Genomic DNA, 16,226 nt, shown 5'->3' on the forward strand with positions numbered 1-16,226 from the left:
AAAAAAAAAAAGAAAGCCACATCTCTCTCTACGCAGAGCCATTGGCCTACCCGTGGGGTTCCTCTATTCTATCCTTCATCCAGCCCTTCCCAGGGCCCCTCAAGACCCTACACTCACTGCACATTGACTGGAAATAGCCCCACTTCCATATTACCTACAGGTGAAACCTCTCTGAGGCCTCTCTGGCCAGGAACTTGGAACCCTCATTGTGCCCTTTGATCTGTCAGACAGTTTTCTCAGCCCTAGTTGGTAACACTCTACCTTCTCGTCCCTTTGCATCTCCTGGCCAGGCATAAAATGCCATCCTCCACTGGGCCATTCATTCACTATCTTTAATAAGAGGTTTTCTGTCATTTGTGCCCCCATTCTTCTAATGAAATCTTACAGAAAACTCCAAAATAAAGCACGGTTTCTGAGCCCTAACCCTGCAGTCTAGGATAGCATCATGATGCTCTAACTACTGGAAAACTCTTCTCAGATTGCCTCACCCTCTCCTCAGGAGAGCTCTGACCCTAAATACTTCCTACTTGACCTTGGCATTGTGGCACTGAAGCAGTCTCTGTGATGCTAGCTCCACTAGTACCAGGAACAGGGTCTGAGTTCTATGCTCCAAGGGCAGGGTTTGCCAAAGAAAGGCAAGAGAACTTAGAACTGAGGAACCTAGCACAGGCCATATATAAGTTATTTCTCTGCCGCCAGTGAAATGAGCCAATTCAAGCCAGATTAGATTATATTAAATGCAGGTTTATTGAAAAGCTGCTCTCAGGCAAGTTCATTGGCCCAAGGACCAAGACCAGGGAAGTCACCGTGGGGAGAGATGGGGGAGGGGAAAGAGAAATAGAGAAGGGGTGCAATGCATGCTCCCAGAGAGATAAGAGACCAAACTGTCTGGATTATATAGGGAGGAGCCTCCTGGGGAAGGGTAGCCCAGTCCCTGGGCTAGAAAATTCAGGGTTGTGGGTAGAGTATTCCAGGTAGACTGAATGATTCTGGGAAAACTTGGAGGGCAGGTCTGCTTTGATATGTAAAATATGCATCTCAGTCCCTTGTCCTGGGATCCTAAACATCTTGTTTGCCTCATCTCACAGAAAGTACCATAAAACAAATACCCCAGGAAATACTCAGCAAAATACTATTGGATGTGTTGTTTCAGCTCTGGAATGTCCCAGTGTACTGTACAGGAAGCACAGGAACTGTGGCCCACAGGTAGTAGGATCCCTGAGCAAGATCCAAAGATCCTGTAGAAGCCTCCAGTGATCTTGGGAAATTTGCTGTATGTAGCCTTTGCCTACTCCCTTTCATCAAGCAGAAAGAGATCTGAGATCTACCATTGTAGAGGTCTCAATAGGCAAAGTTTTTCAGTGCTCATATGGAGCTCTAGTCAGCTGTGGGCAACACTAGAATGGGGCTCGAGGTCTGTTGGGCCTAGCCATGGGAAAAGGAACTAAGCAGGCAGCCTGGCCCCACCAAACCCCAGTCAGTGTCTGAGCCCCCTGCAGGGGCAGGATGCCTTCAAAAAACAAAGAGCCTTTGAGGCTCCAGGCCAGTGGGGGGAGGGGAGCACAGGCTACTGGAGTTATTTTGGGATCTTTAGACAAAATTATTCAGCCTAGACTGCTCCAGCAGGCTTATGCTCAGGAATGAACAGGATGCTGGTCCAGGACTATCCCTTTGGGCTCACACCCTACCAACATACAACCACATATATGAGCCAAGACATTAAGTACTCCTGCTTTCCAGCAATCACTCAAGCTTGAAGGCACTGCATCTCCCACCTGATACACTAAACATTCTTTGTACACAAAGCTTGTCCCTCACTCCCAGGCATAATGGGTGTGGCCCTATGCTCTGGTTCTTCTCAGGACCAGAGGCAGTTGGGGGATGAGGCCTAGAGAAGGTTCAGAGTCCAGCTACTGATAGCTCACTGGTCCCATTCTCATGTAGACGATCCTTCTCCCTTTCTAGATAGCCTTCACTCCCTTAGAAAAGAAGATAAAGAGTTAGGAGTTACAGGACTGAAAGGAGCTCAAGGAAAAGGCTGCATTTCCGGATATTTTGCACACATTCAAGCCCCCAATGCATAGGTCTCATGCCGAAAGCCTTAACCTCCTCTGACCTCTAGTCAGGCTTGGGTGAAGCCCACCTGTTCTCTTTGGTTGTAGGGATTTCTAGGCTCAGGCTAATGGAGGTACCAGATGGACTTAGCTCTGGCTGCCCTGGTAGGGGAAGGGCAGTATTATACAGGACCTCAGGTGCCTGCCCTCAAACTGCACCTTACCTTTTCTCTCTCCCCACCTACTCTTAGACAATAAGCATTTCACAGCAGGACAGAGGTACTCAGCCTGGTCAACTGCCAGCATGAAGGGGGCTCCAGAGTTCCTCTTGCTAGCTTCAGGCCTAAGGTCAGATATGTGCCCATCCACATACCTAGACAGTTATACTGTTCCACAGGGTGGCTGGATTAAATTAAAATTTGAGACAAAATAGGGCTTTTAGGCAGCCAGTATGTTACCAGACTGCTTTTCCCCCTTGACTGGCTAGGCTGTTCTCACAAACTAAGTATCAAAAGACATTATGGTGATTTCAAATGAAGGTCAGATGAGTAGACTGAAATTTGCATATCAACCAATGATGAGTGAGGCCAGAGTGGTCACAGGGTCAGATACTTTAATGGAGATTCTCAACCTTTTGAATTTGGAGAATTCCACTGTGGGCCAGAATTTCCAGTATGACCAAGAGCTGCCAGCTGAGCAAGTATGGGTGAAAAGGCAGTGAGGACAGGAACATTCATGCAGTCTCTTCTATTCCTTAGGTATACCCTAACCTTGCTTTGTCAGGCCCTACCTATCTCCAGAAGGAAATGTAAGGAGAATATGTGATCACTGCTTGGTGAGGCAGGAGACCTTGGCATCCCTGTGTAAGTGAGAAACATCAGATATAGGGGAGGGGTAAACACAGCAAGGGTTCTATGGCCCAAAGCCACAGACTTAGTCCAGAGGACTCCATGGAGGTGGTGGGCAGCCAGGTATTAGGATGAGAAGGCAAGACATGACAGAGGGAACAGAGACAGACTCAGAGAGGGATGAAGCTGGGCAAGCAAGGAAGAAGAGTGCTTGGGATAAGCAGATAGGTAGGAAGGACAGCCTAGAAAGGGATTAGCTTGCTTTTTCAGCCAGGTGAACAGGCTGCTGGAGAGTGGTTTTTAGTACTTTCTTTGCCTCACACACAGCATCTTTACCACACAACCACCAACTGTTCCTTTTATTCACCTTTCTCTCAACTCACTGCTTCTTATTTTTGTTTGTTTGTGTTTTTGGTTTTTGGTTTTTCGAGACGGGGTTTCTCTGTATAGCCCTGGCTGTCCTGGAACTCACTCTGTAGACCAGGCTAGCCTCGAACTCAGAAATCTGCCTGCCTCTGCCTCCCAAGTGCTGGGATTAAAGGCATGCATCATCACTGCCCAGCAACTCACTGCTTCTTGAGAAGCCAACAAAACACCAGCAAGACTCTGTTGAGCCGGCAACCACAGCAGATGCCCTATGAACCCTATGGGGAATGGCTGTAGTGTGGTGGTGATTTGATACACGTGAGAAGAAGGAACTGGCGGAATCAATGATGGATGACACCACAGGCCACTCCTCATACCTGATGGCTTCTTTCCCAGAATAGGGGACAGACACACCTCAATCCTTCTTCCAATATGGTGTTTGTGCTGTTCTTCCATATGTGCTGAAAGCTCACTTGTGGGTACAGGAGCCTGCATAGGCATAATGCTAGCCTAAATCTTCTGGGACCTAAGAAGTGATGGTCAAGGGAGCTCTCAAACTGACCTCAGGCTAGCAACAGATAGGGAGCAGAGGGGAGGAAGGGTTGTGTCAGCTTCAGGGTCTAGCAAGCTTGTAAAAGTCAGTGACCAAGTTCCATGGTCACCTGTCTTCACTGCAGCTCACCAGACACATCCCTCACTTTAAATGCCTCAGTCATTCCTAGAGGCAGAGCTCACAAATGGTGTCCCTGCTTCTCTAGCAGAGGCCCGAACAGAATCAATAGCAAGCAGATGCTGAGACTCACATGCACATGAGGACAGCATCTACAACCTGAGCACTTAAATATAAACTCAGAAAAATCAAGACAGTGAGAACTACCCCACCCCCAACTGCAGGCCTAGGCATACATATCTATATAAAGTTCACACAGCTGGAAACAGCCTTATCCTGAAAGGACTGAGCCTACCAATTTCCCTGCCTCTAGGCCTGGGAGAGGCCATCTCTATTCCCTAGTAAACTGTCCCTGCAGGGGGCCTTCCTCAGAGGAAATTCTCAGGATTGGTGCTGAGGAGGGGAGGGGGATGAAATCCCTTCATCCGCGGATCCATGGCAGATCTTATCAACTCTCCCAGCTTCCAACAAGTGTTACACACAGGCCTACTCCTGAGCCTCAGAAGGAGATACAGGGGGCATAGAGCCCTCTTCTTGCTGGTAACTGCAGATGAGGATTACTATGACAACTGTTGTGGTAGCCCCTCATCCAGCCCACCCAGGCTTCAATGGCTTGGGTCTCTATCTTGACCATGAGGGCTGGACCCTGAGGTAAGCAATTGATCTGAGTCTCACAGGAGGAGGAAAAGACAGCTGTTTGCCTCTCTCTTGTGACTTCTGCCTCATAGCAGCCAGGCACAGGAAGCAATAGAGCGTCCTTACCAATCAGGGATACAGGACCTCTGTGGTCCTGAGCGTGTCCTCCACCTCCTATTTTCATCCTATTCTCTCCTACTTTAGCTTGTAGGAACTGCTGAGTAGTTGGACTGGGTTGGGGTAGCCTCAGACCTGGGTCAATGTCCCAGTCTCCCAATTCCTCAGGCTGCAATAGAGATCCCATACCTACAGGATTGCTGTGAGGGCTCAAGCATATGGGAGTGGAGTTTGCTTTGTCCAGAAAAACCCATGTAGATAGAAGTGGTTTCAAAACACCTCTCCTGCTGAGGATCTAGGGTGAGGTTCAAAACCCTCAGATCATTTACAGATCAGCTCCCTACTGGTAAAATGCTTCACCCCTGGATCCTCCACCACAAGTCTTATCAACTCTCCCAACTTCTCTGGGTAGGATTGGAAGAGTAGGATGCGTATAGAAAAAGCCAAAAGTAACTTCTACCAGCTCAGTCTTTCTTACTGTCTACCTAAAGGGAGGCCACTTCCACAAAACCAAAAGTATCCTGCCTGTCACTCACCTATAAGCAAGCACTCTTCTTCCTTAAATTCCAGCAAGCAAAGCCCACCCAAGGCTGCCTTGAGCCCAGAGATAAGACAAGTCCATTCCTGCAGCCAACTTCCTACCAGATCTCCCTGGCATGGAAGAGAGGCCTTTCCCTACCTGGGCATGCCCTTCTCTGGGCAAGAAGCTGTAGGGATAGCAAGCAGCCTCCAGCTCTAGCAGCCTCCAGCCCGGACCTGCTTTGGGGCGGAGCCCTCAAAGGACTCTGGGTGGGGTTGTGGAGTAGTAGAGAACCTGGAGTCCAAAGGGAGAGCCACCTCCCCCTTCAGCAGAAGGAATGTGGAGGAGGTGAGGAGAAAGAACATGGCAATGGGAGTAGAAGTGTAGCCTGGAGGGCAGTCCTTCCAACAGTCTAGGGACTGTCACAATATCCTAGCCATCCCCTGTGCCAGAAGCCAGCCTTATGTATTCAGGCTGCTCCTATCCACTGCCTAGGGACCTAGAGCTCTTCCACTATACCCTTCTAAAAGCCCTGGATAGCTGATCTAGCGGAGAGTAAGGGCAAAACATATCTGGCTAGCTTAGGCCTGAGAGTATAGTCACCAAGACCCCAGCTTCAGAGTTGGGAAGGGCCAGGCTGGTCAGGTGCCAGACTCACTCAACCCTGGCCCCCTGCCCTGTCCTTGTGCCAGGTGCTGGCTGGAACAGACAACACTTCCTTTCTCTGCTCCTGGTTCTTAGTGGGGAAGTGCAGGTCCCCAGCCAAGCTTGTGTCTCTCCTGGGGGCTTCAGAGAGGGGCCAATCCAACTTTCTCTAGAGATGGTGTAAGGATAATAATGGGCCCATGCTCGGTAAAAGGATTCTCCACTTCCCAGACAAAACTTTGTCAGAGTGAGTGGTCCCTTTCCATAAGGAGCAGCAGCCACTCCTGCCCAAAGGTGATGTGAAGGGAAGGGCACATACCTGCCCCAGTTATGCCAGGAATGTGGCTCCCCAGGCAGAGGACCAGAGGAGCCTTTCTGGGGTGGGGGAGGGGTTGGCTGGCTGGGGGTGTTCCTGGAGTGAACAAGAGGTCAGGAGTGGCCCAGATTTCACCCAGTTTCCAGTGTGGGTGGAGCAGAGTAGAGGAGACCTGGAGGCAGAACTGGAAGTCAGAGGGTGGAGCTTGCTGAGGATCTAGGATGAGGTTCAAAACCCTCAGATCATCTACAGATCAGGAAATGGACCCAACTTCAGAGGAGTGGGCAAGAGCTGTCTCATTTCCATCCTAGATCCTAAGCTGTGATGGTTCCTTGGGTGTTCTGACATTACCTTAGCACCCAACTCACCCTGCGGCACTCTGGTCTGACTTCAAAATAGATTCTACATACCATTTCAAGCATCTTACAGTGGTAGTGCCCAGGCTCCTTGCCCTACCCTACTGTATCTTTCACACACCTTAAGGCATCTCTTTAGCTTCCCTGGCTCTATCTACTACTTAGGAGTCTTCAGTCCCATTTCTGTCATCCTGTGCCTTCTCACCTATCCTGGCAGCTAATCCTGGGCTCTCTACTGGTAAAATGCTGGTCTATGAGTCTTAGGAGCTAAGTATCCCTAAGTGTCAGCCATACACAAGTGCACAGGAGGGAGGCCTTCTTTCCATGATTCTTCTTCCTAGCAGTCCTGCTCCAAATTGGGCTCTGCCAGCACCAGAGGGTAGCATGGGCATAGGTGGCTTTGGTGAGATGCTAAACCTTGTTCTGTACAGGGTGAACACCCTACCATGACCTCTGATCTCAGGGGAAGTCCTCAGTTACTGAGTCACAGACCCTCAAGCTACTAGATACACCCGGTTATTAATGATTCACCCTCTTGATCTTGTAGGGACAAAGGACTATGGTTCCTCCTTAGCCCCCTAAGCACCCCAAGTTGACATATCTCCCTTTGGCCTTATATACACATCTTCCCCCACTTTTCCTGCCCTCAATTTCCCAAAGGACAAACTCCCATAAAAATGCTAGAATCTCTGGTTCTTCTCTAGATAGGGTCTCAGAGCCCAGAAGCTGTCCATATCTGGCTGAGAGGCCACAGGGCTTTCCATTCTGGCCCTGCCCCTCCTATACTGATTCCCCTAAGGCGAGCATAGGGACAGGGTTCTAGAGATACCACTCAAGAGTCAAGCCAGCATCAAAGCAGAAAGAGGCAGGTGATTTAAGTCTTCTGGACTAGCAAACATATCACATCAGAGGGCCAGAAATCATGACCCTTGCCATTCCTCCGAAAAGGAAGTTTCAGGCCCCAGCCCTACAATCCTTTCAGCTAGCCATAAGGGAATAGACAGAGTGTAGTAGTAGCAAGGGGAAAAAAAGCATTCTTTACCACATTTACCCCCAAAGGTATCAGTCACCAAGTGGAGATATCTTGAAGAAGAGAGAGGAAAGACCTGGATGGCTAGGTAACCCTGTTCACCTTCTAAAGGATGGCAGCATAATCCCACAAAGCTGCTCCACAAACTGTGTGCCTCTAGAACACACAGAAGAGTTCCTCACCTTCCAATCCAACCAGATGTTTAGACTTCTGTAGGAATAAGATAAGTGGTATGCATTTACCTGGTCACAGCTTGCATAGAAAAGGATCATTCAAGAGGGAATATAGAGTGCTGAGGAAAAAGGAAGACAAAGCAGAGACACCTGTCTCTTTTCAGGACAGCAGCCTGTTTGTTTATGGCTCCAAGACCAAACAAAGAGAGCTAACAGCAGAGCTTGGAGTTTTTTACTCTGTGTGGCTAGAGATGGAGCTAGGAGCAATAATGCATCACAGGTAGGCAGAAGGATGGATTATTCGCCTGCCCATAGAAAGCTCTCCTCTGCACCCCACCCTTAGATCCCATAAATTTCTGTCACTATCAACAAGCCGCTAGCCCTTAAAGGAACACTCTCACCACGCACCTTCTACACAGAACTCCACCTCTTCCAGGTTCCGCAAAGTGATCCTCATAAGACTGGAGTTGAGCATCAACTCATTCTTGTGGGCTGGCCACAGGTAGGGTGGTGCTGGGTTCACAAAAAAGATTCTAGTGTCCCCAGTGGACACCTGGTTGTCGCAGATGAGGGGGTCTCCAAAGCCACCAATTACCACCTTGTTGCCACCATCCAGCAGACTCTCCTGGGCCACCACATCTTTGCCTTTCAAGTACCGCCACACTCGAACCTGAGTGGACATGGAAGTAGACATGATATGGGGATAGAGTTGCAGACTGGACACCTGGACCCTTTCCTCTCTCTGGTCTCACTAGCTCAAGCCAATGTCCACATTTGGACTCCAGCCTTTGGCAGAGATGTTCAAAGACTGCAGTGCAGTAGACACCTACTGGATTCGGGATGACACATATGAGGGCATACCACCTAACAATATTCCCACCCCAGGTCTAACCAGCCCAAGTCCAACTATAAGGGTCCAGTCAGGACTTACCACTCAGGACCAGACACTTTAGGTGAAAGGACTTAAGAGCAAGATCCCAGGGGGGAAATCTTCTCAACCTTGTGTGGGCTGACACCTCTCCCAGGAAGTAAAGACCCACTTCTTTGCTCCATAGTCTGCCTGTGTCTGTTCAGCCAAGGCAGCTCTAAACCACAAAGTCAAGTTTGGGCAATGCAAGTCGGCCCCACCCTCCACCTTCTTATTTGGGGACCTGAGGGCACCCTTTCTGACAGACATGGCTGGAGGATGTAGCCTGTAGTGCCCACAGGATAAGTCTAGGAGCCCAGACACTTTTTGGAAAGGATTTCTAGGGAGGAACCCCTTATTCAAGTGCTCTGGGGATTTGGGATTCTGGAATGGAGGGAGCAAAAAAGACAATAGGCAGCTTTTCCACCTGCCTAGCTCCTGCTAGGCACCTAAGAATTGCAGCACCTAAAGAACTTTATCTACCTATGCCCCCCCCCCAACTATTGTGGGAGATAACCCAAAGGGGGTAAGCTCACAGTTCTCACACCTCCCCCACCCCAGCCACACCCAGGAGCAGCGGGGAGGAAGTCGGGAAAATCCTGCAGGGACTTGGCAAAGTGCCTTGGCAGAGAGAGGAGGGGGCCCAGCCGGGGGATCCCATGAACATACGGTACTCTGAAAGTACCATCCTTTCTCATTCCCAAAGAGTAAGAACAATCCTATTTCCAGAGATGTGATTTGAGGGACTAAGAGAACCAGCAAGGGATATTCTGAGGGTATCGACCCCATACCTATTTCAAGGTGCTCTCAAAATCAGCTTTAGTTGAAACAGAGCTGATTCTTCTACTGTATGGTGGAGTGGTACTGGGCACCTGCCTCTGCTCCTCGTGCACCGGGAAACTCAGCCACAGCCCTCAGCCCATCCCTCTACTCCCGCTCCCTCAACACGCATTCACTGCAGCACCTTAAGCAGGCTCCTCGGACTTGCGGATTAGACTCCGCACCCTTACTCTCTACAGACCACTCCTTGCCCCGGTAGAGGCCTCACCACAGTTCGAGTTCGTTCCCACCTCATGCCTCCCCAAACCTTATTCCTTTCTTTTGGCGAAGGTGTACACTTGTTTCCAACAAGAAAGAGGGGCTTTGGACAAGAGTGGGGGCAGGCACCACAGCAACTGGGGCCTGGACACCGAGAAAGGAATCACAGCGGCCCCGCAGTAACTTTCGCCCTGAGCTGCAGAGTTTTCCCGGACCTGATGCCCCACCCGGAGGCTTGGCGGTCGCCAAGGGAGCTCCAGCTGGGGCTGCAGAAACGTTTCGGGTTCGTTCCCACGGCTTGGGGCCGGGGTCCCAGCGGGGCGGCCGGCACGCGAAGGGCGGGCCTCAGGGACAGGAACCACGGGGAAAAGAGCCCCTGGCTGGGATTCCAGAGGGCTGGGTCTCTTGGGGTCCTGTCGGGGCCCACCTTGCATGAGTAAGTGTGCTGCACCGGGTCCACGTTGAGGATCTCCTCCACTGTGCCGGTGAGCACCACATTCGCCTCCTCCTCGCGCCGCTCCAGGGCGCGCTCCGGGCACGTCCCGCTGGCGCCCGGCAGGGTTCGAGCGGCCACCACCAAGAGCAGCAGCAGTGGCAGCAGCCGGGCCGGGAAACACAGCCGTAGGCTGACCATGGCGCAGCCCAGAACGGCGGAAGGGAGCCGGGAGAGCGCGCGGGCCGGACCGTTCAGGGGGCAGGACAGAACTGGACCGCAGCAAGGCGGAGGAGATGGGAGGGCGGATGGTGTGGGGGCGGGTCATGGGCGGGAATTGGGCAGCACCGCCCCTCCCCCTGGGAGCTCAGCCCACCCCCGCTCCCTACGACCCGCGCGGGCAGCGAACAAAGCCCGGAGACTGCGGCGCCGAGCTGGGGCGGGGGCCTCGGCGGGGTGGGTGGCTGGCCGCCTTGGGGGAGGGGAAGGCGTGGCGCCGGGGCCCCTCCCCCGTCCGCCTAAACTATCCTCCCACCAGGAAATGCAGCTGAAGTCAGGTTAATGTATAATCGAGGGGCGACGTGCTGGGAATTCCAAGGGGCTTGCTCGGGCGCAAAGAGCCGCAGGGCTCTCTGGACTGGAGAGGCTAGCGGAGCTGGACCTTCCGTTCCCCAGCCCTTTTGGGTCCGCCTCACGCTAGGACTGCTCACAGAGCTCCCCGCGGTTGTACCGGTACCACCACAGGCGCTACGGCAGCCTAGCAGGGCTACGCCCCCTGCCGATGGCCGGTCAGCGGTGAAAGTACTGAATTGCGCTCAGACCCGCCCACCAGGCCCCTGGCTGGGTAGGGCAGTGGGATGCTCCTTGTCAACCTAAGGCTGTCTTCTCTAGTCTTACTGCAGAACCTTCCATGTCCCCGCCCCCTCCATCTCTCCCTCTGACCGAGCTTCCCCAACTTGGCCTAGCTAGGTACATGGTATAAACTGAGGCCCATGGGAGCCAAGCTAGCACCAGACCTACAGAAGGTTGAAGGAAAGAGAGAAGATACTATTCTATCTTCCTAAGACTGTGTATGGGCCTTAGGCGTTGAGCCAGAAGCCAGAGTGAAGTGTCAGAAGCTCTTCCTCCTGAGAAAGACTCCACCACCAGGACCCTGGTAGGATTCAGGGAAGGCAGTGGTCAATGAAGATTTGAGGTCACAGCTACCCAGTGGGCTCCAGCATTACTAGGTCTTGGGTCACCCAGTCCGGATAAGCACAAGCACACCAACCAGAAGGAAGTCTCCTGAGTCTCCATTCAAATTCTCTTGAAGGTCTGAAGGACCATAGAAGTACTTGTCCTGACTTGCTTGTGCCTTAAGCCTACTCAAAGGCCTAAGTAAGTTGATAGAGGAAAAGACAAGATAAAGAACCATCAGGCATGCCGGGCAGTGGTTGCGCACACCTTTAATCCCAGTACTTGGGAGGCAGAGGCAGGTGGATTTCTGAGTTCGAGGCCAGCCTGGTCTGCAGAGTGAGTTCCAGGACAGCCAGGGCTATCTGTTTGAGAAACCCTGTCTCGAAAAACAAAACAAAACAAAACCCATCAGGCAGGAAAGGAGTGAAGCTTTTTCAAATTGGGTGCCTCCTATCTGAGATATGATTTCTCAGATGAGCCCCCAATTCCAGGTGCCCATCTAACCTGCTTATAGTGGCCTCTTTATAGCCCTGATGAGGTGTACTTGCTAGCCACCATGTCCTATAAACAGCAGGTGACTGCTGGAGAGATGGCTCAGCAGTTAAGAGCACTGACTGCTCTTCCGAAGGTCCTGAGTTCAAATCCCAGCAAGCACATGGTGGCTCACAACCATGTGTAGTGAAATTTGATGTCCTCTTCTGGTGTGTCTGAAAACAGCTAGTGTACTTGTATATAATAAATAAATAAATCTTTAAAAAAAAAAAAGCCGGGTGGTGGTGGCGCATGCCTTTAATCCCAGCACTTGGGAGGCAGAGGCAGGCAGATTTCTGAGTTCAAGGCCAGCCTGGTCTACAGAGTGAGTTCCAGGACAGCCAGGTTTTCTACACAGAGAAACCCTGTCTCAAAAAAACCAAAAATAAATAAAAATAAATAAATAAATAAATAAATAAACAGCAGGTGACTGATTTGAGTGGTGAGACTCTGTCCTACCCTCTGTGGACTAGTGCAGATGGGACTAGGAACACACACAAAAGAGCACATCACCCTCCTTCACAGCTTACCCAGGTAGATCCAAGAACATTCCTTCACTGTTTTCAAAGGATTTGAGCAGTTAACTGGTCCCATTAGGAGCCTCATCCTGTTACTGGTAGGAACTGGCCTGACCTGTCCCTGAGCCACATGTAGACATGGGGACATTTTTAGGGGCTGGCTGAGGCTCAGGACTGGGCCCCAGCAAAAGTGTCTTTCTCCAGAAGTGAATTAATTACCCAAAGGGTTTGAAAAGGGGAATTTCCTCACTAGGCTCTAACTGTGAAATCCTTGTCTCTTAACTTGGCAACCCAGAGCCCTGTCACCATGGATAGAAGGGCATTTCTGAAGAGGGACAAGCAAACAGGAGGCAGAACTTTTTATTGCATCATTTTTTATAGCCAACATTGGCTCTGGATAGGGGCCTTAGGTATAATAGTCCCCTCCCCCCCTCAGGCGCAAATTCATGATCACTGTGCACTGGGGCTTTAGGCCATACTCCCCCAGTAGCTCTTTGTCCTCCATTACCCTTCCCTGGAAGCTCAGGTAGAATCGGTCTTCATGGACTTGCTCCTGCTGGGACACCTTCTTCTTAAGCACTTCTACTGTCTGTGTCAGACAGACCTCATAGATATTGCTGTGGCCCTTTTCATTTCTCACCAGGATGCTCAGAGGATCTTGGCAGTTCTGCACCATTAGCATGACTGTGCTGCCAGGACCCAGACCCAGGCTGGAAAGGGTAACACCATCCTGTAGCACTTCACTTTGGTGGGCCAGGTGCTGCTGGAAAGCTGGCACATCAATCTTCTGAGCAATCTGCTTCTTCAGTTCTGACACCATCATAGAGTTATTCACAGACACCAGGAACTCATTACCCCCCAGCATCTTCACCTTTAGGCTCCAGGCCTGCAAGCATTACATAGATTTAGTAGTGGTTCTCAACCTTCCTAATGCTACGACTCAAATATGATGCTTTGATTCTTTAATACAGTTCCTTGAGTTGTAGTAACCTCCAATCATAAAGTTATTTTCATTGCTACTTCATAACTGATTTTGCTATATGCAGGATATCTGATAGGTGACTCCTGTGAAAAGGTCATTCATGAACCATGGGGTGAGAACCACTGGTTTAGCAACCTTTGCTGGGAGTTACTACATGCAAAACACCGGTCACAGGGCCAGCCCCCATGTCCCACCCCCATCCTCTCCTCTATCAGGGGGACCATCCAGGTATTGTATGATATGCAGGCCTCAGTTCTACAGGGTCAGCTTCCCACAACCATCACACTGTTTCAGCTCACCCACAAAGATAGCCTGCTGGGATCTAGGGCTGGTACCTGAGCAAAGAACTTAGCCCCCTGCCCCCAGGAGTGAGCTTTGAACTATATTCTGTTCCCACACTGTCTATCCTGCCTCCGGAAGACCCTATCAAGGAATAGAGTAAAGTCAACTAAAATGAAACCCATCTGCCTCTGTCTCAAATTGGACTCACCATCGCTGGAGGCTCTAGCACTACGTCCCCTGGAACTAAGGAGTGTGCTTCTCTCAGCTTCTGGCTGCTGGCTCTCACAATCAGAGACTGGGTCAACTCTTTTAAGCATAAGCTGTGGGTGTGAAGAGGCGGAGTCTCCAGGAACCAGAGCCATTTTCTGTTTCGGTTTCCTTTTCCTAAGGCATACCTTAAATGAGTGGGAAAAACAAAACTGAGTGAGAAGAAACTGTATTTGGGAAGGAAAGGGACTGGTTTTAAAGGGTCAAGGCTGTAACTAGGCCCGTGTGCTCTAAAACTCCCTAAACACCCTTCAGGTCTTTCACAAGACATGTAAAAGTCAGAATAGAAACTAATAGTAGAAAACTTGTTTGTCATTTGTTAGCTTGGAAATTAGTTATCCTGGGAAATGGCAAAATAATTAATTCAGAAACTGCATAACATAGTAACAGTCAGAACTGCCCAAAGACAACTATTATTGGTTGTTAGTTTAGAACAATAGTTTTCAGCGTGTGGGGGTGGGGGAGCTTATAGGAAGCATTTCTGTCCTAGAACCGTTTATTAAGACCTTATTGTCATGCATCTCCTGTGCCATTTTCTGCAGTTCTGGGGATAGAATTCAGAGCTTCATGCATGCTAAGTAAGTACTCTAACAACTGAGTTATATACTTAGTACTCAGATTTTTTTTTTAAGGTTTAGTTTTAATTATGTGGATACAGTGTATTGGGGGAGGGGGCATTGTGTATATGTGAGTGCAGGTGCCCTTGAAATTTAGAAGAAGGAACTGGATATAAAATTTTGTTTATTTATCTATTTTTCTTGTATGTATATATATATGTGTACTTGTACATGTCAGAGATTATTGTAGAATATATTCTTCAAGCACTTTTCACATAGCCATCTCTCCAGCCCAATATTTAAAGAAAATTAAAGAAGTCAGGCAGTGGTAGCTCACGCCTTTAATCCCAGCACTTGGGAGGCAGATTTCTTAGTTGGAGGCCAGCTTGGACTACAAAGTGAGTTCTAGGGCAGCCAGGGCTACATAGAGAAACCCTGTCTCAAAAAACAAAACAAAACAAACAAACAAACAAAAAATTAAAGAAGTAGGATCTTTTTCTTTTTTTAAAAAAATTTTATTTGTTATATGTAAGTATGCTGTAGTTGTCTTCAGACCCCCAGAAGAGGGCATCAAATCTCATTACAGATGGCCATGAGCCATCATGTGGCTGCTGGGAATTGAACTCAGGACCTCTGCTTGATCTGGCTCTGATCGCTCCAGCGTAATTCACTATAGCTGTCTTCAGACACACCAGAAGAGGGCATCAGATCTCATCACAAATGGTTATGAGCCACCATGTGGTTGCTGGGATTTCAACTCAGGACCTTCAGAAGAGCAGTCAGTGCTCTTAACCTCTGAGCCATCTCTCCAGCCCCAGAAGTAGGATCTTATTTTCTTTCCAATGCTTATATAACAAAGACAGCCCATTTCACAAGTTAATCTTAACCATAAGTATGGCAAACATAGAGGGGATGGGGTTCCTGAGGCTTCTTCCCTCTCTGTCTCCTGCTTGTCTGATGTCTGCCCAGCCTTCCTGGCAACCCCAAGACATGGACTGACTCATATAGAAGGTATGGGTCTGTGTGTCTGAGGTGTTGGACATCTGTTCTTCAGCCATCTCCAGTCCTGGAAGGAGTGGTTATCAAAGGATAGTTTAGCACTGGGATCATAAAAGGGCTTCCTAGATCTGAGAAGCAGAATTTTTTTAGGTATAGACTAGGACCAGACTAGGATTGACTTCAGAGAAAGAGAGTCAGCTTCTGGGAAGGTACCTAGGTATGGTTCTTTTCAGGATACTGTCTTCCAGCTATCAGCCTCAAACACTAGGCAGATAAAGACCTTTTTCCTGTACCAGATGACTTACTTTGTTGTTCAGAAAAGCTCCTCACAGCTCCCCAGATCCATTCTGGGGCCAGAAGCCTCTGTCCTGCAGTCCCTAGTGAAGCTTTCCTTCTTCACTGTGTCCCCTTTCTAGAATACTCTGTAAGTGCCATTCTCGGTACCTGGCCTCTTGAAAGCTTCCATCTCTCTGAAGAACCAGTTGTGAAAGCTTAAGAACTATCCAATAGAAGTGGCATTTTCAACCTGAAGGTGATGGTTCACTCTAATTCTAGCACTTGGGAGGCAGAGGCAGGCAGATCTCTGTAAGTCCAATGCCAGCCTGGTCTACAGAGTGAGTTCCAGGACAGCCAGGGTTACAAAGAAAAACCTTGTCTCAAACAAACAAACAAACAAACAAACAAACAGTGCCATTTTCTCTAACCCAACAAGCTAGCCACTTTCTGTGGCTTACTAAAACAGATTTGAACCACCAGTAGAGTGTCTAGCCCCTACTGTGGTCTCAGGCCCACCTCCATTGAATGA

At 49.6% G+C, this 16,226-nt stretch overlaps 2 protein-coding genes across 7 annotated transcripts in view; both read right to left on the minus strand.

The window, feature by feature from the left end:
- The window catches only part of Agrn (agrin), a 33,416-nt gene extending 22,898 nt beyond the window's left edge, over positions 1-10,518 (minus strand). For 3 of the 6 annotated variants that reach the window (XM_031379870.1, XM_031379869.1, XM_031379868.1), the window contains exons 1-2: positions 10,104-10,516; positions 8,140-8,401 (exon numbers count right to left, since the gene is read on the minus strand). In XM_031379870.1, the coding sequence (XP_031235730.1) occupies positions 8,140-8,401; positions 10,104-10,310 (469 nt within the window). In that variant the 5' untranslated portion in view covers positions 10,311-10,516. Of the gene's footprint in view, positions 1-8,139; positions 8,402-10,103 lie in introns of all 6 variants that reach the window. The other 3 variants (XM_031379867.1, XM_031379865.1, XM_031379866.1) reach the window with 2 other exon arrangements.
- A 2,160-nt stretch (positions 10,519-12,678) lies between these two features.
- Positions 12,679-13,938, minus strand: Isg15 (ISG15 ubiquitin like modifier). Its single transcript, XM_031377004.1, has 2 exons — positions 13,807-13,938; positions 12,679-13,220 (listed from the first exon to the last, which is right to left on the minus strand). The coding sequence occupies exons 1-2, from the start codon at positions 13,807-13,809 to the stop codon at positions 12,741-12,743; spliced, it is 483 nt and encodes a 160-aa protein (XP_031232864.1). The 5' UTR covers positions 13,810-13,938; the 3' UTR covers positions 12,679-12,740.
- Between the last annotated feature and the right edge of the window lie 2,288 nt (positions 13,939-16,226).

The sequence above is a fragment of the Mastomys coucha genome, unplaced genomic scaffold, assembly GCF_008632895.1.
Source record: "Mastomys coucha isolate ucsf_1 unplaced genomic scaffold, UCSF_Mcou_1 pScaffold18, whole genome shotgun sequence".
Lineage (NCBI taxonomy): Eukaryota > Metazoa > Chordata > Mammalia > Rodentia > Muridae > Mastomys > Mastomys coucha.